Source organism: Leuresthes tenuis, unplaced genomic scaffold, assembly GCF_036924035.1.
Source record: "Leuresthes tenuis unplaced genomic scaffold, fLeuTen1.0.hap1 SCAF_14, whole genome shotgun sequence".
In the NCBI taxonomy this organism is placed as follows: domain Eukaryota; kingdom Metazoa; phylum Chordata; class Actinopteri; order Atheriniformes; family Atherinopsidae; genus Leuresthes; species Leuresthes tenuis.
The window spans coordinates 10,324,723-10,347,744 of record NW_027325368.1 but is presented as its reverse complement, the minus strand read 5'-3'; the positions used below and the strand labels follow the sequence as shown (position 1 = coordinate 10,347,744).

The 23,022-nt window shown below is 39.6% G+C and overlaps 2 protein-coding genes across 2 annotated transcripts in view; both read left to right on the top strand.

Annotated features, from left to right (window-relative positions):
* The window catches only part of LOC140269169 (collectin-12-like), a 42,636-nt gene extending 27,302 nt beyond the window's left edge, over positions 1 to 15,334 (top strand). Inside the window, exons 11-24 of the mRNA XM_072364194.1 lie at positions 3,561 to 3,660; positions 5,569 to 5,653; positions 5,864 to 5,939; positions 7,287 to 7,382; positions 7,474 to 7,620; positions 7,810 to 7,900; positions 8,062 to 8,257; positions 8,615 to 8,709; positions 9,668 to 9,756; positions 9,990 to 10,077; positions 10,201 to 10,255; positions 10,370 to 10,523; positions 10,841 to 10,968; positions 12,358 to 15,334. Coding sequence (XP_072220295.1) covers positions 3,561 to 3,660; positions 5,569 to 5,653; positions 5,864 to 5,939; positions 7,287 to 7,382; positions 7,474 to 7,620; positions 7,810 to 7,900; positions 8,062 to 8,257; positions 8,615 to 8,709; positions 9,668 to 9,756; positions 9,990 to 10,077; positions 10,201 to 10,255; positions 10,370 to 10,523; positions 10,841 to 10,968; positions 12,358 to 12,589 — 1,632 coding nt within the window. The 3' untranslated portion in view covers positions 12,590 to 15,334. The remainder of the gene's footprint in view (positions 1 to 3,560; positions 3,661 to 5,568; positions 5,654 to 5,863; positions 5,940 to 7,286; positions 7,383 to 7,473; positions 7,621 to 7,809; positions 7,901 to 8,061; positions 8,258 to 8,614; positions 8,710 to 9,667; positions 9,757 to 9,989; positions 10,078 to 10,200; positions 10,256 to 10,369; positions 10,524 to 10,840; positions 10,969 to 12,357) is intronic.
* A 1,265-nt stretch (positions 15,335 to 16,599) lies between these two features.
* tmem236 (transmembrane protein 236) lies at positions 16,600 to 20,594 on the top strand. The gene is made up of 4 exons (XM_072364499.1): positions 16,600 to 16,853; positions 17,456 to 17,528; positions 18,742 to 18,865; positions 19,915 to 20,594. Exons 1-4 carry the CDS (start codon positions 16,600 to 16,602, stop codon positions 20,550 to 20,552), a joined length of 1,089 nt encoding a protein of 362 aa, XP_072220600.1. The 3' UTR covers positions 20,553 to 20,594.
* Positions 20,595 to 23,022: the final 2,428 nt, after the last annotated feature.

Sequence of the window (23,022 nt, the reverse complement as noted above, 5' to 3'; positions counted from 1 at the left end):
TATTCTCTAAAATCATGTCTAATGGTAACAACAAAATGTTAAGCACATTTTTGACCAAATTTATAAGTTTATATATTTCAAATTTCAAATATTTTTTTAATAGTATAATCAATTATAAGACCCAGCGTCTAAGGGTGTCTAAAATGTAGTTTCCAATGTGCAAGATTCTTTTTCTTGTTCATTGGCAATGCAATACAACTCTCTCTAAAAGGCCCTCTTCCTCTCTCTTTTCTCACCTCCACCACTCAAGATTTGATCTTTCTGACTAACTGTTTAGCCAGTCATAACCGAAGCTAACCACACAACAATGGTCAATGGCCAGTGCAGACAGCCAGAATGTGCTCCTCACAAGATGGTGCTCAGTCCCCAACATGCAACCCAGCATGATGTACCTAACTTTGTCCGGTAATTTGATGACAATAAGGAGTGAGCGGGCACCTTTATCATTCATGAAAATAACAGGGATCCTGCCAAGGCTGGCCCTTATAACACGTTTGTGGGAGTGTATAATGGAACAAAAAAAAAAAAAGAGATCCATGGACCTCAAAAATATCTACTGCTCAGCGCATAAATCTTTATCGTTTGTCATATTTTTGTTGCTTTCTTCACAGTGAAAGTTCCAGTTTCATAGCATCTGAAGGAAACAGTGTGAGCGACCTCTGGAAAACAAGGGTGAAGCTGAGGTGGAAGATGTGACGAAAATGGAAGTCATGAGCCAGGGCTCTAGATGACTGAGGGACTCTGACGCCAGCCCAGTCAGGCATCATTGACACTCGGACTGATATTTGTCTTTAGAGGCACTTTACAACACAGTATGTTGCCAAAGACAGGGCAAGCACAAAGCCATCCCACTATTGTGCCGATTTACATGAGAAGTAATGTGAGATTATAGTAGTGTATTTTGGCTGTACGAGGTCATTATTTGTATGCAGCCAGTTTTTGTACATGTGTATCTGTAAATAGTATTTCACAAAAGTCACAATTTTTTAATTTTTTTTTTGGATTTCATGGTAATGAATTACCCAAACTTTTCCTGAATTGTAACACTCGTGGAAAAAAAAAAGAAAAGAAAAACAGTGTTGTTTTGTTCATGAAGTGGAACTAGTTTGTATTCTGTGAAATACTTAACAGTTTCAGAGATTCAATTATACATAAGCTCCAACAAATAATGTCAAGCATCCAGTCACCACCAGCAAATGACTGCATGTAAGTATGAAAACAGGAAATAAAGCTAGTGTAAATTCGACCTTTTATCAAGCTCGGTGTGAGTGGTGCTGCTGTGTTGTGAGGGACAGTATATCTTTTGCATAAGCCTGCTAGTATGAGTCTGATACATGGTACTGATAAACAATATGTAAATGTCTGTAATGTAGCCAGTATAGAAAGATTTAGCCTATGTACTAAATACAGTATGTGAAACATATCTGTTTATGATTTACATAATCATTCAGTAGTGTTTAATAATTGACTTTAACCATGTCATGTATTGCATAATGACTAAATAGCAGCCTGTAATCTGTTTTGAGGCTGATTGTGCCTTCATTAATCCAACAAGCTACAACGAGTCAGGCCAGGACACTTATGACAATAAAATGTGAAAGATATGTGTGGACTGTTTGCTTAGAAAAACAAATTATCAATAGAAACATGTATTTGACTTTGTATTTTTTGTATCTTTTTATTCATTTGCAGTGTTTAATGTCATTGCATGTGTCTTCATAAACAAAATCAATGAAAAAAATATAGCTGCAAGCAGCGATGGCGGGGTCTAGCAGAACAGCAGGCAAGCCTGCGGCTGCTCAGGAGGGCATCAGGAGTCCACAGACCAAGTTTGGTGTTTGAGATGAACTCGTCTTCATCCAGGGATTCCAACGGTACCTCATTTGTCCAATTTGAACCAACGGCTCCAAAGCTATGAGCAAAATGCAGTTTTTCTACTTATAGCGCCCCCTCTAGGTGGAAGTGCACCAGACTTCTTGGGCCTCTTAAAGACTTGGTCATGAGTCTGTGTTATAAGTTTGATGTCAAAAGATCAAATGGTTGCTGAGATATGGCCTCACGTCCTGTTTGGCGCGTCATCGCTGAGTTTGATTGGCTGCTACGGGCAAACTGAAGAGAATATAAAAATTTCACATGATAGCTCTTGTGGGGCATGGTCTGAAGATTCTATATGTCAAGTCCCGTGGAGATCAGACAATCTGGGTGACCTGTAATGCGTTTTGAAGGTTTTTGACATAATTCAAAATGGCGGACAATCCAAGATGGCGCGAATGACGTCATAGGATTCGTTGACCTCGGCTATATCCACGGATTACAACGGTACCTCATTTGTGAAATTTGGACAAACGGGTCTAAAGATATGAGCAAAAATGCATTTTTTCTAAATATAGCGCCACCTATAGGTCAAAGGTCTCCAAAATTCTTGGGCCTCTTCAAAATCGAGTTATGAATATGTGTTATGAGTTTGATGTCAAAAGATTAAACTGTTGCTGAGATATGGCCTCACGTCCTTTTTGGCGTAGTCGCCGTCAACTTTGATTGGATGTACTGTTTGAAAAAAGTCGAATTTGAAGTAAAAAACGAGCAACTTTTGTGCGGATTGGTCGAAAGATACTGTGTGCCAATTTTCATGAGAATTGGTCAAAATTTGTGACCTGTGAAAATTTTTTAAGGTTTTCAACAAAATCCAAGATGGCGGAAAATCTAGTCAGACGGAAAATGACGTCATAGGGTGCGTTGGAATCGTCATGATCCAAGGAATCCAACGATACCTTGTTTTTTAAATTTGGATCAACGAGTCAAAAGTTATTTAGCTGAATGGGCTTCAAACTTTGTACCGTTGGTGGCGCTAGAGAGTTTTGAATTTGGGCACGAAATTTGTTGAATTTGCTAATGGGACTGTCCTAATTAGATGTGCCAAATTTCACAACTTTTTACCATTGCGTTAATGGGGCTGCCATAGACTTCAATTGCAGCGGAAAGTAGAAGAATAATAATAATAAGAAAAACTACTAAAACAATAGGGTTCTGCAGCTTCGCTGCTAGACCCCTAAAAATGAAACCATCAGCGCTCAGTTGCTCCACAACTACACAAACCAAATCCAAAAGTGTTTCTAATAAATTTTTTATCATTAAAGAAAAGACTCACATTTATATTGTTTATTACTGGAACACGACACTTCACTGAGTAACTTTGCTCTTTATGTAAGTAATTTCCAACAATGAAACGGGTACTGGTGAACGCGATAAGTCGTCACGTGACCACCGTCACCTGACGATGATATGATTTTTTTTTTTTACGGTAAGGCAATTTGTAGCTTATGGTTAATTTTCTCCACTGTACGGTCGAGACAGAGACATTGACCACTGTTTGGCTTAAAGTGTTAGACTGTCTTCTATGACAGAGGTGATTTCCACACAGGACTGACTGCTTCAATTACCCAGAATGCCTCGCTTGTTGCCGTCTGGCGAAAAGGAGTGACTGTGTAGAAAAGAGTCAGCTAGCGACATCAACACCCATCAACTTGTCGTTACTATGCGTATTTATTGTATGAAATAAGAATAAGTGGGGAAGAAAATATCTGGGGAAGGCGAAATCTGTTGTTGTCAACACACCAGCGATGCCTCTCTTCACGACCAACCCCTTTGACCAAGATGTTGGTGAGTAATCAGAACTATGGGCTATTTGTAGCAGGCTAGTACACATAGCTGTGATCAAATAGCCTTGTTTATATTTTCGCAGCATTTCGGTTAGCTTAGTGCGATAATATGTAGTATTCTATATTTAGCTAAAACAGAAAATAGTAATTGTCAAATCTTAAAATGCGCATATGTTATTTTATGAGCACGTTAGTTGTGAATAGACGTTAAACACAAATGCTGTCATTAGCTAACTGTAATAGCTAGTGAGCTTTCTGCCTCATCATTAGCGTTATTTTTCTGTATTCTACCCTCTGTTGACTAACCCGTTTAATGAGCCTGACATCTCCCAATTTAAGTGGAAGTGAAAGAGGATGCGGTGGTGTGTGAAACAATAAAGTCACGCAGTGTTTTCCTCTGCTCTCTTTGTTCCGTTACGAGTGGTTAACCACCCCATTGGCATGTACAGTGTGCTGGGAGCGGACAAAGTACACAAACACATCACCGCACAGCACCACACAAAGCTAATGTACAGCTCTCAAACCCTTCTGTTAATGCTAATCTGGCAAAGCTCCTATTGGGTGGGTTGTCAGGCTGACGATCCTGATTTAAATGGACATGCTGTAAGGTGTCTTTTTATCTATATTGAGACCATATACTTACCCTATATATTGATTCCCAATTTGATATGTGTCCTTGACTTTGTTATTTGTCTAAAGAACCTGACATTTATTATTCTAACACACTGATGATTCAGCAGCTTTGATGTTTATGGTATGATGCACCTCTGGATTAGAAGCAAAAAGGTTCAATCGTGAAAACCGTATTGCAGCATTTTATTTTCACATATTCATCATAATTATCTTACTGATCACCCCAAATACATCTGTAAATACAGTTCTTTGAGTCCACAGCCAACATTAGAGCAATATAATGTCTACTACTACATGATATGAATTTCACATTCTCACCAATTAACTGTTGCTGTAAAGCCACCTAGGTCCACTTTTCCAGCCAAAACATCTCTGCTCCATTGTTTCATGGACCTTAGACCTCTAAGGATGTCCTGAAGTATCACAACGAATCCCTTAGGTCCTGTCGTTTGCATGATAGGACCTCCCTGGATCGGACTTGTTTCAGTCACATCTCCCAGATGCTCTGTCGGATTTAGATTTGGAAAGTCTAGAGCCCAATTGAGTGAATTGTTGTTCCTGAGCAGTTTTTGTTTCATAGCTGAGAGCATTGTCCAGTTTTGAAACAGTCTCTGCCATCAGGATGTGCATTTGGCTATAGGCAGTGTGTTTTGTCACCAGTAACATTCAGATTGGTGGGACATGTTAAAGAAACATCCACATATTATATATAGGACCCAATGTTTTTCAAGAGAACTTTGCTTTGTGATATGATTATTAAAGTCATTCACTTCATGAGTTTAATGTTGTTGTCCTAATGCCAAAGCGGAATTCTAAACACCGCTGAATGAAAGTCTGTAATGTGTTAATGTTCTTAATTCTGTATCCTAGAGTCTCAAATACTTCAGACTAAACAAACATTGTGAGTGGTACTAGACTAGTATTTACTGCAGTGCTGTTTGTTTGAAAGGGGCCTCTGTACCATTGTCAGCTGTCTTTATCTCCTCTGTTTATGCTCATTTGCAAAGGCACATAATATACCTGTGGTCTACACATGAAGCTTAGAAGCAGATGCATTTGTTTTTATCCAAATGAGTTCAGAAATAGCGGATTCACATGCAAACGGCTTGCATGTGAGTTTTTTTCTTTCTTGCCAAAGAAGCTTTATTATTTCTGTGAAAGACCTTTTCCTCTCGCTTTGCATCCCTCTTCAAATACAATAAGTTAGAAAACTTGCTTCTGCTACCTGTGAGATCTCTGCTTTGTTTCTCATGTTGCTTGTGTTTCACCCCTACAGAGAAAGCAACCAGTGAGATGAACACGGCTGAGGACTGGGGCCTCATTCTGGACATATGTGATAAAATAGGGCAGTCACGCACTGGGTAATTTATTTAACCTTCTTAAGTTTAAAGTCGCACACAAACATATTTTTGAGTTGAAACTATTTTCCATCCCCATATTATGTATAAAATTGTGATGGCTCAAACTTATTCTCCGAATAATCACTCTGCAGGGAAATGTCTAACAAAACATTTTCATTGAGCTTTCAGTGTATGTTTTTCAGGCCTTAGATTTCTCCTGTTCTGTTACAGACCTAAAGAATGTCTGCGCTCCATTATGAGAAGAGTGAACCACAAGGATCCCCATGTAGCCATGCAGGCACTGACCGTAAGTTGACTGCAAGCACGCAGCCATATTTTGTATACAGTTTGCTCTGGAAATAGTTGGACACTGACACTGTTTGCTATTTTATATGGCAACAAAAACAAATTCAAGTGATAGTTACAGGGTGAATATTGTCCTAAATTCCAGACTTTCAGTTTAATGGTATACACATCCAGATTGAAGGGAGGTTTTGGAATCAAAGCGCTTTGATGCCAACAAATTTTTTTTATTTTTTTTTCCAAGCAGTTGATTTACAAGCTGTTTTTGAGCTCTTCGCTCTTATTTCATCATGAATTATACAGGAGAAAAAAGTTTTTACCAGATGTGTTGCCATTGACATTTGGAAACTGCTGCTGTGAGCCCACAACTCACCACGATCTGAGTTATCTGTACAAGGGAAACGGCTATTAAAGCAGGAACTTTTAAGAGTGGCTGCAGCAATATTCTGGGGTATCCTGAGTAAGGAGGGGAAAAAAAGAACTCTGGTGAGCTCTGCAACATAAAATTAACTGGATGTATGCTGAAGGCACCAAGTGAAGAACCCTTTTACATGAAAAGAGGTGATGCATTGGGTTCATACTGAGACGCAGACTATTCACATACTTCAAGAACAGAAAGGCTAGCTTAGACTTTGCCCTCCAAAAAACATTTCTTATAAAGACAAACCAGCTCACGATATAAGGAATACAAACTCACCTGTGAAACCTGTGTGATATCCTGGGTGTATGTGGCTTCCACTGGTATCAGCTCAGGATTGTTTATTGATAATGACAGAGGACAGACTCAGCCAGATGAATTCTGAAGTGTATAGGGATATAGAGTCTGTCCACAGTGAGGCAAAGCCAGCAAAGTTGATTCACTGGCCTTGGAACCGTGTTTAAATTTTTTATCTCTACTCGAGAAAACGAAATACAGAAGATCCATGAACAAAGCTTCAAAATAGAAAATACCCGTTCTTTTCGCCTGCTCGTGACTTCCTGACTTCAGGCAGCTATTTCATGTAAAGGATTCCTGACTTGTGTTAGAACAGAACATTTTGTTCTCTGTGTCTTCATTTGTCAAGTTACCTTTGATTTAGTGAAAGATGGGATACGTAGATGTCATTTCCTTCACCCCCTCTCTCCACTTTGGACGTGAATAGACTGAAATTAAAGCAGAGAATAACCAGTCATGTTTTCGTTAAATCTGCTGCTGCTACAAAAAGAAACAGAAAAAAACCCTCAATAAGGTAGCTATATATTTAGCTAGTAGAGTCACCAGTTTACGTCTTATTGTAAGTTATGACCTGATATGGGCTCTTTAACTTCAATCACGAGTTAGATGAATATTCTTTCCTCTTTGTCCTCGCAGCTTCTCGGCGCTTGTGTCTCAAACTGTGGGAAGATATTTCACTTAGAGGTGTGCTCGAGAGAGTTTGCAAGCGAAGTCAGTAACGTCTTAAACAAGGTATGTGGCGACTGTTTTTACCCACGTACGGCACATTAATTTTGATTTCCTAAGTTGTTCTCAGATCATGCTATTTAATCTCTTCCTCCAGGGTCACCCAAAGGTGTGTGAGAAGTTGAAGGCCCTGATGGTGGAGTGGGCAGAGGACTTCCGCAATGATCCACAGCTCAGTCTCATCTCGGCAATGATCAAGAATCTACGGGAGCAGGGCGTCACTTTCCCTGCAGTGGGTTCCCAGGTAGCCTTACATGTAGTGTAGCGGATTAAGCCATGTTTTTTCTTTCATTTATTTTTGAATGTGCATTTGACTTCATCTGCAATGCACCGTAACAATTTGTTATCAGAAAACCCCAGAAGATGAACCGAACTCTGAAACCGAGTGACAAGTTTGATCCAAACACTACAATGTATAATTATCGTCTCACAGGCTGCAGAACAAGCAAAGGCGAGCCCAGCTTTAGTGGCAAAGGATCCCTCCACCTCAACAAACAAAAAAGAAGAAGAAGACTTGGCCAAAGGTAAAGAGGCTTCTAGCTAACGGCCGGACAATGAGACGGACTCTGCGACAGTCTCCGGTTTTGCATAACTCCTTCTTTGCACTGGATAAATTTAACGAGAGATGTTTAGGAGCTGTTAGATGTGTAAAGGTGAAATGCACATTTGTTTCTGTTGTGTTCAGCTATCGAGTTGTCGCTGAAGGAGCAACGTCAGCAACCGCAGACCTCCTTGTCGAGCCTTTACCCGAGCACCTCCAGCCTGCTCTCTACACACAAGTCAGATGGCAGAAAAGTCCGCGCCATCTACGACTTTGAGGCTGCAGAGGACAATGAGCTCACCTTTAAATCAGGGGAAATCATCACTATTCAAGACGACAGGTGAACTTTTACCTGTAACTTTTACTTTTACATAAATACAAATTAGGAATCATCAAATAACTATAGAGAGGAAGGGCACATATGAGGCATTCTTACTTGGTGGCTTTTCTTTGTGAAACCGGTTAAAATTTCCCTTTAGATGAGCAACTAGAAGAATGTGAGCTTCAAGTGTCACATCTCAACCAGTTTACTGAGCCATCCATAGATTTGGTTGCAATGTACTTAAAAACTGCCTATTTCCTGAATTGTGATGTTATACGTGTCTTTAAAACGCTCATCTTTAATTCGAGATCTGTCTGCGTCTGTAGTGTCTGTTTTTAGTTTCTGCTCATATTCGTGTTGTTGTTTGTCTCTTAGCGACCCCAACTGGTGGAAAGGGGAAACGTACCAGGGAGTCGGGTTGTTCCCCTCTAACTTTGTCACTGCTGACCTCACTGCAGAGCCTGAGATGAGTGCGTACGCAAACACACACACATACAAGGCACACATATGCCATAGCTAACTATTTAATAACCCCTTTAGTCGTGAACCATAAGCTTCATAAATCCATGAGTGAAAGACACTTTATTGCTGATAAACAGCTGGGAAAAAACACACAGATCACAGCACAGCTATGAAGAGAGCACAGTGAAGAGATTGGTGACATAAACAGGAAAAGACACAATGGTCCTTACATGGTTTGAACAGCAACACTGTGATAACGTTGGGATGCTTTTCTTCCTGCTGGAAAGAGCTTCAAGTAACTCCTAATTCTTGATATCTGCACTGTAGATATATATTCTCCTTTAATCTTTACATAATCTTTTTTTCTTCTGTGATTACAGAACCATTATTACATCATTCAAATGACAATTACTTTCCATATTCTTGGCACTGTATTTGAAAAATCATTTTATTTTCCAGTTAACTACTTTGCCATCTTCATCCCAAAAGGGATTGAATGAAATTGAAAGAAATTGTCTCAACTCTACAGAAAGGCCTTAGTCATCCAGCATTGTAGATTCCACTGATCATATTTGCTCAGTTGTGTCTTGTGGGAGTTTTCCCCAACGTCTGTGTTGCATCCAAATTTTCTTTGGATGACGCTTCTGCATGTTTTATCCCCTTAAAACATTCATACGGCACAAGTGCATTCTACTGTGCTGCTTTCTCTTCAGTCAGTGTAACATACTTAGACTGCTCTAACCGCTGTAATGTCTAATTTGTGTGTTGAGGTACTGTTTGTTGTCACCAAGCCACACAAATTGTGCAAAGAAATCAATATAATTGTGTTTACGTGTGATTTGAACGCTCCATCGCTGGTTATGGAGTCAATTTATCTTCGGGCCTTTGTGTATGTTACTGATCGCCAGAACTAATGCGTTGTTTTGTTTCCCCGCGGCCGCATCCGATCTTACTTGGAAATACAAGTGAAGACAGAGAAGAAAACAGTACAGTTCAGTGAGGACATCCAGGTGGAGACCATAGAACCCGAACAGGAGCCTGTATATATTGACGAGGTAAGTTCCCTTCTGCATGCACTTTTTTTTGCGGTTCAGACCACTCGGCACATCAGTTACATCAGTGAATAAAGAGCTCCGTTGTGATATAACATTATAAATGGGCCAAAATCAGAAGTGTGTTTTCCAGTTTTTTGTTGAATGTAAGAACAATAATCAAAGTGAAGTAATTCTATCTGAATCTTGTATAGTTCATTCGTAAAACCTACTTTACTTTTACTGAAATGATTCAGGACAAAATGGACCAGCTACTTCAGATGATTCAAAGTGCAGATCCAACCGACAACCAGTCAGACAGCGTCGAGTTGCTCCAGCTGGAAGGTAAACTTCATCTGAAAATAAATAATGATTTATTTATTTATTTGTTGTTGTTTTTTAAGGATAATTTTTGCTTAAGATGACGCCAATAATTATTATTTTTTATTTATTTATTTTTTTAATCAGGTGCTTGCAATCAAATGGGACCCCTAATTGATCAGAAGTTAGAAGATATTGACAGGTACACTGCGTTGATGTGAAAGGTTTACTTGTTGTAAGCTGTGAACGAGTGAGAAGAATAAAGATGCAGACAGGTAGTTGTCTAATTTCTCATTGTGTCTGATTGTGTCATCAGGAAGCACTCTGAACTGTCAGATTTGAACGTGAAGGTGATGGAAGCTTTGTCTTTGTATGCAAAGCTGATGAATGAAGATCCAGTGTATGCCATGTACGCCAAGCTGCAGAGCCAACAGTACTACATGCAGCAGTCTGCCAGCGCCGCACAGCAGGTGAAGTCCACTCTTCTCAGCTTTGACTCACATATGGCCAGGATGTTTCTTTGTCTCCTCACACCAAACAAATAATTCTAAAAAAAAATGCTCAGATGAAGGAAAAATAGTAGAATAATGCAGCGAGACACAGGAAGAATTCAGGCTTTGGCACTCTCTGTGTATGACAGTGATTTAATGCTTTAGTGTGAAATGGTGGGTTAAGTTTGTGCCTTGCTCTTGCTGTGTGGAAACTAAGTGCACCTTACTTGAACTGCTGTCAATCAAATGACTCGACAGCTCATAAAGTATCTATTTGTTTTTGGTCGTGTTTCTAGGCACAGGTCTACCCTGGTCAGCCTGCATCAGGTTCATATGCCATGAGCAGTACTGGGGTACAAGGCTATACTGTTCCTATGGAGCAGCTTCCTGCAGGGACACCCATTCCTGGTCAGCCAACTCCCAGGTGAGTTTCACATACCTGGATTTCTTAGTTTCTTGACACACTTTGCAAGCTGTTGACATCAGCCTTTGCCATCCTTTTCTTCACCACAGTTTGCTTTTTTTTTTTTTTTTTTTGGGAGGTTTAGTATTCCATGTATTCAACCCCTTCCACTATTTAGGGAAGAAAGAAACATTTCATTAAATTTAAACTCTCTTGGAGTGCATCTTCCCTGTTTCATGTGTAAATAAAATGTCTTACGATTCATCCCATTCCTGGTGCCAATTTTCTTCCAAAGCTTTAACATTTGTTGAAAATGGGGAAATTTAATTGATGGTAATTATTATGTTGACTCAGTGCCTTCTTTACAATGTCTCAAGGTGCTTTACTAAAGTAAGCAAGAAATCAGAAGGCTGATGAAATGATAAGTCCAACGAACCTGAGGTAAAAGCATGAAAATGGGCTAGGTTAACAAAAAGATTTATATATATATATATATATATATATATAAAGGGCTCACAAAATAAAAAGTGTTAAGAAGAGGCTTTTAGAAAGGTTGTAGACTGAGCATGAGTTCAGTTGGCAGAGTTCCACAGTGTTGTGGCTTTAATGGCAACAGCTTGATCAACCTGTGTCTCAACTGATGTAGCAGTAACCAGCAGAGCTCCCTCTACAGACCCCAGTGGTTGAAAGAGCACATAATGATCCAATAAATCTGAGACATATTTAGGAGCAAGGTCATTTAGAGCCTCAGAAGTGATCAATAAGATTTTAAAATATTGACGGAGGCTAAATAACTCAGTAACTCCAAACCAGCTCAGTGGCAATTTGTGGCTTTAGCTCCTTTTTTAAAATGTGGAGTCATTTCTTTTTCAGACTGTTAACATTGAATGAGCAATGTCGAAACTTTACTACTCTGTGGTCCCCCCCCGACCTTCATGAGGTGCAAACAAATATAATGAAACTATGCTCACAACTACGGTTATTACTGTAACAACCATTCACAAATTTTTCTTGAGAAAGACACCTACAAGACTGTTATTATACGACCTCTTTAACAAGCTCGATTATCTTGAGAAGCATGAAAATAAAACCTACTCCTGCCATTCACGGCAGGTATGTTTTACATGCTCTGTAGCGCTCCGATGCCATGCTTTATGTTTAACTTGATATACTGCTCAATGTCATATGTGCTCTGCAAGTTATGTATATAAATTTAGTCTCTGTGTCATTGGTTTGTGTGTAATGTGGAACATTTCTATCAAAGTGACTTCAGCCTCAGTGACAGAATGCTGCTGACTTACCATCAATGTCACGCATCCTTTGTCTGAAAATACTTTTTCCCCCCTTTGCTTTTGTTTAATTTAAAACACTGCTTAAATTTTAAGTGCTTTCTCCTCGATCTCCCTACAGTGACGTCCATATGTACATGGGCCAGCCGCCAGTCTACACCGCAGCTCCAGGCGGTATGGCCCCAGCAGATGTTCAGTCCTACCCAAACCCTGCCAGCATCTCGGGCCGTGCACCGTGCACGGTTCCTGCAGGCATGACGCAGACGGCAAACTACAGCACCCCCTCCGGCACAAGCATAGCACCTCCGTCGGACGCCCCTCAGGCCCCCTACTCAGAGAAAGCTTTGCTATAGGGCCCCCCAGAGCTCACAATTGTCCCTGTGCAAACCACATCCAAACACACAGACACATGCACCAGATGTGATCAAATAGTTCTTCATATTTTTTTTTTCTTTTTAAAACATGATGTAGCATCGGATGGTATAAAGAATACAGAGTAGACTAGCACTGACTTTTGGTGCACGTGTGTTTTATCTGGCAGATACACATTTAAATGTACAGTTACTCCAGACCAAGATGTGTTCATTAGATTTTGATTTAAAGAGCTCCAGACACATGGTCAGAAAGCATAATGATTTGACAGGTGCATTCTTTTTCATGTCTTCATTGACTCACATGTTAAGACGTAGAGTTTCTTGCAGATGGACTGATTCAATTTTTGATTCTCATTCAAGCCTGACCAGCTCCACGCCTAGATCTGCCTGCCATATATCCCATTATACACTTTATTTTGCGGGGCTGACATTTTTCACTTTCACTTTAGGTGGGCTCCAGAGAGTTGGCATGAGTCAAATCATATTCCTTAAAATGATTTAGAAATGTCAGGCCAGTTTAAAAAAAGCTTTAACTGGTTGCAACTGTAGCCACGACATAATACATATCTAATTACTATTTGATCAAGAGTGAAATGCACGCAAGCTTTCCTTCACACCCCACTTAATTGCCATATGCTCACAGGAGTGACACACACACACACACACACACACACACACACACACACACACACACACACACACACACACACACACACACACGCGCGCGCACACACAAAATCTACACTACGCAGGTGCATAGCAGTGGATGCACAAACGAACACAGCTGCACCACCGCATTCACACGGCCTCAGTCACACGTGATAATTCACCACCATTCTCACACTAATCCAGGACTAGATTAACAGCACATCACAGCCTTCTCATCCATTAACACCGACTGCATTGCTATTCATGACACAAAAAAGGTGCATTGACTTTGATTCGCTTTTCTTAATTGTTTTTTTCTTTTTTTTAATTGTCATTATTTAAATCGAAAAGAAAAAAAAGGACTTTAAGCTAAGCCGAAAACATTAGGCTACTTCTGCATTCTACGTGTGTCGTCCACTTTTAGAAGTACTGAAAACTGAAGCCACTTTGTTTTTCTGGAGGGAAAAGAAACAAGAGGAACTGAAGCATGCACATCACTCTTGTATATACTGTACTGGACGTTGTAGTAAAGCCACATGATGACCGCACATGGTGGCCTGTATGTTAGCACAGCTCCGGATGTTTGCCTCAGCCTTGGAGGAGAACTCTGCAGTCAGCATATTCCCGGTGTAAAAGCCAAAGAGAACAGAGTGGAGGAAAAAAAATGCTCATATGCCTGAAAAAGCCTGTTTTTTTTTTTTTGTTTTGTTTTTTACTATTACGGGCTGCCTCCTCCATACTGCAGAGTTCGCCTATATAACCTGAGCAGTTTAACACTAGTTGCAGGCTTTGTTCTGTGTCCATGAGGACTGTACTAACATAGTGGCACCGGAGACTTTGCTACAAAGGGGACAACTCTCGGAAATCCAGTGTCTTTAAAGCATCTCTTTAGTCATTGTGGAAGAAGAATAAGTAAATTTTTTTATAGTAGTGCATTTTAATTTATGTTCAGATTATTGTTATATTTTAAATGGCGAAGCATTGCAGGATGTATGTATTCAGAGAATAGAGCAGGGTGTGTGATATTCTGCTAACTTAGTTGTATATTTAAATCTCTCACATGAGAACATGGACATTTCTCTCTGTGTTTGATACATGCTTATTGTACTGTAGGGTGAATTGGTAATGTAAGAACTGACTGAACCCCAACCCATGCGTTTTAATCTTGTCCTTTCTCAGAGCTGAGTAAATACTAAGATGAATTCTGTCTGGGCAGTGCTGAAAAACGTTTGCTATGATTGTAGGAGCTTGACGTTGGGATTCGTAAACAACTCTTGACCAAAGTCCCTAAGTTTGAGTGACACATGAGGCGTTCAGCATCACGTTCAGTAGGTACTTCTCATCTTATGCTGCGGCTGCTGTATTCTTGGTTCTGAGTCATTTATATGGTTTCTACATACTCGGAGTCTTTGGGAAAGAGTTGTTTACAGTCGATCACTAGAAGCTGATGAAACTAAAGAATAATTTGTTGTGTATTTATATTGAATATGAATAACATTTGAAGTTTTAAAAGTTGATTTTTGCAGTTTGAGCAAATTTCTGTGCTCGTCTGACAAATTTGCGTCCTTTCAATTTCTCTACAGATATTGTATTTCAAATGTACTACCAACTGCTATGCCGCCTTAAGAGTATAAAACAGCCCTCAATGTAAGCTTGGTACCCAGGTGCCTAGTTTCTCCAAAACTTGAGTTAAGCATAAATCTAGTTGGTTCTAAGAGGGCAAGTCATTATTTTGCAGCATTCACTTTAAAGCAAGAGTGACATATTGATCATCTTTTTGTTTAGAGGATAAAAATTGTTGAAATTGTTGTAATTCTGGGACCATGGGACAAGGAGCCAGTTTATTGTCACACATCATCTAAAGTGGAGCATCTCGTTGCACCAGAGCGTTGGACTGCAGCCCCAGTGGAACTTTTCTCATTGTACAGGATTGAGATGCTGCCTGTTTTTAAGTTTCAAACCAATATTATTGTAAAGGTTCTGTCTAAACTCGTACCCTGCTGTTTCTATGTATTATTTTAACCATACTTATTAATTGGTATTCACAATAAAAACCAGGCCAAATGTACAGAATATCAGGAATGGCTTCCCTTTGCTTCTTTTTCTTTTTTCTTTTTTACGCTGTGTAGAGCAGTCGAAGACTGTAGTGTTCTTAATCATCTGATCACCTGTTTCAACACACAAAAGGCTGTTTCAATGCATTTCACAGGCTCCAAAGGGGAAAAATGCAATGGTTTGCAAATACTAAAAAATCTGTAAAATGGTAGAAGAATTGCATATTGAATGTTGACACTAAAATGTTGTTTTAGTGTATTTAATGTGAATAGATACAGTGATAGGGTGACATGAAAGGAGAGGGGAAAGGGAGGAGGAGTGACATGCAGTAAATGGCCTGGGGTCATAATCAATATCAGGCCTCATGTGTTGATAAAGTCAGCCTCTTTATTTGGGGAACACAGTCAGCCGGGTGAGGTTTGTAGCAAGTTGAAAGTAAGGACTCTAGGTGGGAGGTCGACCCAAAGAAGAAAAATCTGCCCCTGAAATATATTTAAGATGGAGCAGGCTGAAGTAGAAAACTGTTCCAGTCATCGATGTGGCAACGTCTGGGTAGTGGAGGAGAGGGGCCGTCCCATATTTTTATTACCACCTGAAAGGCCTCCATGCCATGGACAACTTCACCAACTTCTCACAGGATTCCCTTCAAAAGATGAGCTTCAACTTTAAACTTGGGTAAGCAAAATAATGATAGAATATCTTAAAAAAAAAGGGGAACAACAGTTTCCTGTTTGGGGGTGTTATACTGCATGTTATCACTGTGATTTGAAGTTTTCAGGAGCTTCACAAACTGTCCTCTCATTTGCCACTAGGTGGTGATCTGTATTTTAGTGTGAACACGACTGCTGATGGATGTTTTTTTTTTTCTGAGCAGATGGTGAGCTCGTCACTGTTCCTTTAGGAATTCTTTATTTTTCACTTTTATCTTTAACATCATCTTAGTACTGAGTCATGTACACTAAGTGTATTTCTATTCATTCTTATACTCATCTGTAAAACCTTTCAAACAGACATGGTATCCTTGTATTTTTTCAGAACATGTGTACAGGCTAGGATTTTGTTAAACTCTCTCCTTGAAGTTATGGGATGTGACCACTCTTCTTTCTGTTCCCATAAAGAGACCAGTGTGACCACTTCATTACCTCGGTAATAAAAGAATACAGCTTCCAGTGCAGTGTAAGCAATGTCAGTGTGTCAGAGTCCAACAGCCCCACTGCCTCGTTCTGAGAGATGATTGTCAAATTCTTTAGCTCCAAGTCCAGATCAGCTGCCGGTATACAGAGACCATGCCCTCAGGGAAGACCATCAAACTCATCCTGTATGAAGGGCTGCAGTTTGCAGCTCTTATCGTGCCCATCTTCGTGGTCATGGAGAGATTTGCCAGTCTCATACGTGATGTGAGAGGAAGGGATGTAACTGCCTACTGGCTCGTAGTGGCGACCTCTGTTGCCTACGTGACCTCTGCGACTCTGCTGGTGTGGGCTCCTCTCAAATTTGTGATCCTGAAGCAGCGGAGGTTCATCACAGAGATCACACAGTGGTGAGTCCCTGCATTTATGAAATATCACACACGTGCTCTAAATATTGGAAGGAATTGTTGTGGAAAAGTGTCCCACATTTGATTGCAGCTTAATATAAATTACAATCAGGTAGTTAAATCTTTTAGGGTTTTTCAAAGTTTATGCACAAATCATGTGCTCGTCACTTGATTAAAACTAAAAGGATAACACGCATAACATCATACAAATGATGCAGCTTGCCTCAGGAATGAACAATCACTTATTGTGCACACTGTTAGTAGCTGTAACTAAAATGATTGAGTCTGTTTTCTCTGCTACTGTTAATACCATTAACTTCTTGCATTAATGGTAATTAATTAATTGTAGCATGGTCTGGCTTCATTGTACAAACAGTGTGATGCATAGATGAATGATAAACGTGTTGTCAGGGATAATTATTTACAAGTTTAATGATGTCAGTCTTTTTAAAATAGTTTCTGAAAGCTTAATTGTGACCATATGGAAATCAGTGTATAGGCTGAGAAAGAATTCAGTGCTTCTTGCAAAAATAAACAGTCGCTATAACTGCATGACCATTACAAGATTAACCTTAACAAGATTAATTTTTTTGTTGTTGTTTCAGGAGGCCAGTAGCGCTGGTGTATCTCATCCTGTGTACTTTGCCATGTTTTGCCATTGTAATAGCCAGCTCCAAGGTAATGCCATCAATGATCCCGTCTCTGGGGTTGCCCCTGAAGGTGTTTTGTTCCGTCATGCTCCAAAAGGGTCCTTCGACAGGCACATATTTGTTATAAACAGCCCATTTTTAGCGTGTGTGAGAGAGAGAGTGTTAAGGTGCTGTAATTATTTACTGAAAGACGCTCAACACGCCTCGTTGCACCACAGAGAAAGAAAAACATTGCTGCCAGTGGCTTTCCACAGTCTCTCCAGGTTCACTGTGCTAAAGTACTCCAATGCAAGTAAAAGTCCCAACGATGGTAAAATACAGACCCTTGACATATTCTAAAGCTTGACATTGTTAGATTGTTATAATGAAGCCTCAATGTGCATTTTACTGTCACAACCAAAAGGTAGAGCTAATTGAAAACATGTTAAATTCAACAATAATCCCTACAATAGGGCCCTCACATGAAAGTCACGAGAAAGCTGAGAGCCAGTGAAATCCACTTACTTTGGAAAAACATTGGCTAATGTTTGAAGAGCTACCAGCTAATGGAAAACTGTGACAGCAAACTGAAACAACGCACTGATTATGTAGAGGGGAATCCAAGACAACATCACTGGAAGCCACGTGGAAAGGTTGAAGTAATTAAACTGTCAGAAAAATGTGGTGCCACAGAAGGCACAATACGTTCATGATATGGAAGGATCTTAAACGTATTCTTGAGTGCAGTGCTTGAGTTACACTACTAATCTGCCATCCGTTCCCCCCACTGAGATGAACTTTGGCAACTGTACAATTAAAAGAAAGCAGCGAAAAGACAGTCACGAGACGGGTGTCTGACTGAGGTACTCAGTAACCAACAGTGAACAAAACAGGTTGGCCATTAACCCAAACGTTTATAGCATCCACCGCCCTGAAAAGAAAGAAGCTTTAATTCTCATGTTCGACTGTGTTCTTAGTCATTTTATAGTTAAACGGGAGCATAAAATACAGTATCTCTATAGGGCAAAGACTCGCAACATATCCATATATCTAATATTTTAGGTGCAGTCAGCAGCATCTCTGTAATGATGGGGCAGTAAAATCTAATGGACTCATAAAACTTGGAGCTCCTCTTCCTCAGTCCAGCTAAAAATCATGATGAAGAGTTTTGGTGTTGTTTCCTCCTGCCTCATTCCTTGAGATTTTAAATGTGTCGGGTCAATTTCTTAACATCTCATTTTGCTGCTGCTGTTTAACTGCAGATGCAGGTGGACCACGGCCAGTGGCGTGATCATTTCACTGAATTGCCTGTGTCCTTGGTGTTTTTCTCTCTCATCTGTGTCGACATCATAGAGAGGATACGACCCTGCAGGCTCATCGGCAAATGTAAGGCCCCAACTTGTGATTACATCATGTGGATTGTTGTTGTTATTGTTATTGTGTAAACATGACCATCTTAGCATATTATTAGTAACACTTTATTTTATTGGTCTATCATTTCATAATAATTTTACAATGATATCTTAAAAGGTAAATAGAAAGGACTACTACCAGGGAAGTAGATAGTAATTACAGGATAGAAAAAACACAAATTCAGTTGTGTTGATTTTAACACTAGTTTTCCATTCCCCTAAAAAAATGTTGTTCACTTTTAATAAATCCAGAGTCCTATAAGAAACTCAATCTACAGTATGTTTAGTTGTATAATCAACTGTTGACAAACTTAACTGTATAACTGTATAAATTGCCTCGTGTGACCTCATATTAGTGCCAAATTACATGGATTTTTCTCAGAAAACTTTGATGGAATTATTAAGCATTTTGAGACCCACATATAAAAGTGTTTTTCTCTTTCATTCTTGAAATGGCACTCTGAACCGTTTGTTACGACTCTGTTTCCAGAAAAAGAATGACTGGCACCGCTTAACACCTGTATTCAACGAGGAACAACATATCAATATTTTTACATTTTGTACGTGCTGATTTAAGTTTAATACCAGCAAAAAGCCGAGTAATGCTTAGAATAACATCAGTGAAACGTTATGGTGTATAAACATCTTCCGTGGCTTCCTGAGTCATCAGTACATGCACTTTTCTTTTTTTCCAAGACAAATAGTTGAAAGGAAATGCTGCACTAATGACAAAGACATGATCAAACATTTATATATTTATTTTATTTGTGTATTTTTTAACCATAGATTGTATTTGAACTGTTATGCCGATGGCACTACAGCTGCATGTGTAATCTCCTGTTCTTTACGTCGTGAAGGATAGATTCCTCATTTGTTGTTTGTCCTTAAGGCCACTGCTTCTTTTCTGATTATTATTTTGTTTTATTTTGCTTTTCCATCATTTTCCTGACATAAACTGGACTTCATCAAAACCAAAACAGTACCAAATACAGTTTACGTAACATCTGGTGTTGTCCTTTGCAGCCGACAGCCTGGATCCAGATTTCGACATGTCAGGTCTTGTTACCCACCTGGAACAGGTGACCACCGTATCAGCCCAGCTTCATGCTGATGCAGACCAGAACGGTTTGACCCAGGACCAGACAGAAGCCAGAAATGGCGGCACCCCGGGCAGATGGCAAAGACCCGCTGACTCTTCCAGGCGTTCACCTCACAGCACACAAGCATCAAGCTCTGCCTATGTGTACTCCTCATCCTCACGGCCCTTGACCTACACAGGTCCCTTACGCATCCTATGGAAGAGGGATGGAAGGGCAGAGATGTTTGTGGAGAGTTTCTTGTTTTGGTTAGACACTGTGGAGATGGTAAGAGTCGGGGGAGAGCCAGTGGTCTTCTACTCAGCCTGGGTCTTCCCCGTTTACATCTTCACCTTCCTCTCTGCTCTCCGTATGATCATAACTCCTCACAGCCCCTTGTTGTCATTTGCTGGAGTTGCTCTGCAGGATCTTCCTTTCTGCATCATTCGGGTTGCTCTGATTGTTGTGTTTGGTTTTGTAACACCAGTGTTATTTCCACTGAAAAATGCTCTGGTGATCCTGACTTTCATCTACTTTACATTGCTGACCAAGCTGAACATTTTCAAAAGGCAGAGCATGTTTTGAGGAGGAGTGGCACAGTCTGTTGTTGATGATAGAGCTGCTCGGATTGAGGATATTCGAACAGCTGGTGTTTGTGTGCAGAAAGCAACACCAAAGAAACCTCTAACAGCATAGTTTGTGATGTATTGAAAGGTTTTTCCTTTGAATCAAAGCGTAAAAATTCAAAAAAGTTTTAACTGAAAGTCTTGTGTTGGTTTGTGAACATGACTGATGACATATTTTACTCTAAATATATTTGTTGATGGGGCCACATGGTAGTGTGGTGGTTAGCACAGTCACCTCACAGCAAGAGGGTTTGAATCCCTTTCTGGGTTCTCCATGAATTCCCACTGTCCAAAAACATGCATGTCAGGTTAATTGGTGATTCTGAATTGTCTGTAGGACTGAGTGTGTGTGTGTGTGTTTGTCTCTGTGTGGCCCTGTGAAGGACTGGTGACCCGTCCAGGATGAACCCTGCTCCAGACCCCTCCCCCTGCGACCCTAAATTGGATTAAGCGGTAAAAGAAAATGGATGGATTTATTTATTGATACCTAAGTTTATGCTTATCTGCTACATTTTTCTTTTTTTTTATCTGTACATTTCTGATATATCCAAAATAACATAAGAAAAACTGTTAAAACAATTTACTGCCTTATCTGTACTGAATAAAGTTAATTATTTTAACACTGTTGTAAATATTTTGACATTGTTTGTTTTAAGCTTCACTTATTATATATGTATGTGTATGTACATGTAGCAATATTTACTCATTGTTTCCCTTATTCCCACATTTTAGGGAATAACTGCACCCAAACCATGACCACAGAGCACCTCTGTAGCAGCATCTGCGCCTAATAAGCTCAAACAGGACTGATTTCTAGAACAATATTTTTCTTTTCTTTTCTTTTCTTTTTTTTGTTGCCTCTTATATATTGCTGCTGTGTCCTGTGATGTTGCAAATTAGTATCTTGTCCCCGTCATTTGACGGTGGCACAGGCACCATAGTGGTTCATGTGAGGCCCTGGACATATAATTCAGTGGATTGTAACCGTGTCGTGTGTGTTTGTATCAGTGCAGAATGTTACAGTGACACCATGGAGAGATGCTGTAATCTGTGGTCCTCCTCTAGGACAAGTCTGACAGAATCATAACCTCTGTGCAATGGTCTTTGTTCCCGTGATGGATGAGCTGGGGTTGTGGGACAAATTATTTAAGGGAACTGCCAAACAAACTTTTCTGCAAGAGATAAAGAGAGAAAAAATGCTTGAATTTGAAAAATGGAACCAAACACTCTGCTGCACTGCTGGTGACAAATCCAGGAAAACAAACAGGGCATTTATGTTAGAAATCTCTTGCCACATTGAGAGGAAAGATCGTTTAATGGACTTATTAATGGTGTGAGTTATGGGGCACCAGACAGTCAGCTGTTACTCACAGTGACGGACCAAAGCTGGCCCGCTTTCAATTTCTGTTATGAAAAGTAAAGTGAACTCCCCTTAATTTCTCCACAGACATGATCATCCTGCTCCTCAACGATTCATACTGTAATCTGCAAGAAGGCATTAGTGCAGCTCAAGTTATTATGGCTGGTTTGCAGTGCAGCATGCTGGCATGATGTGGAGCACTTTTTCATTCTTTTGACACAGAATGAACATTCTAAATGATCAAAGGAAAACACAACAGTCTGCTTCCATTCCTCTTTATGTGAGGCTCTAAGATCCACATTCAACCACAAAAAGTTCCCTGAGGAAAAGTCTTTCATTTTTTTCCTTTTCTTTATCATCAGATGAACCTTTCATGCATGCCGGCAGAAGCTTTGCATTAAATCATTCACTTTTAAATTAATTTTCAGCATGTAAATCAGCGAACTCTCTTTCCATTCTGCCTTTTCTGTCTGCATCTAAAGTTTTCAGGTCAGGAGAGAAAGTCTTTGCGTTCATGCTCAAGACGGAATATAGACATTTTCCTCCTCCTCTACAATGATGATGACACTGGCTTTAATCAATATCTAGAAAACAAATGAATGACATGTAACTTGCAGAAATGGAGGTTTTCCAGTGGATGAAATAAAAGAAGTCAAATTAGATGTAGATTAAATGTAGAGCCTTAGGCGAACCTCATCACAGATGCCCCATAAAATTAAAAAGTGTTATTAATGTAGTCTAATAGATAGTATAAAAATAGACTACAAAAAAATGCTAATTTTGATAATTGCTAATTTGATATAATAAATGATCCGTAAAAAGACCAATAGAGATGAGATTTAAGAATAATAGAACAAAGCATTAGACCACTAATGACACTGAACATTAGGTTTTATTCAAAGAAATTCAGATTCTCATTAAGCTGATCTCAGTATAATCATAGTATAAAAGTATAAGAGCATGTATATCTTTGGCACGTTTCATTGTAAACTGAATTTTTATTGGTAGTGAACAATATACAGTCGGGTCTAAAAAAAAAAGATTAATTTCCTCTGAACTGTGAACTGTC

Excerpts from the sequence above, each read along its gene's own strand:
- tmem236 (XM_072364499.1), top strand. The coding sequence starts at position 16,600 with ATGCCCTCAGGGAAGACCATCAAACTCATCCTGTATGAAGGGCTGCAG. Across the intron at positions 16,854-17,455 it reads ATCACAGAGATCACACAGTG|GAGGCCAGTAGCGCTGGTGT; the intron begins GTGAGTCCCTGC and ends TTGTTGTTTCAG. Across the intron at positions 18,866-19,914 it reads CTGCAGGCTCATCGGCAAAT|CCGACAGCCTGGATCCAGAT; the intron begins GTAAGGCCCCAA and ends TGTCCTTTGCAG.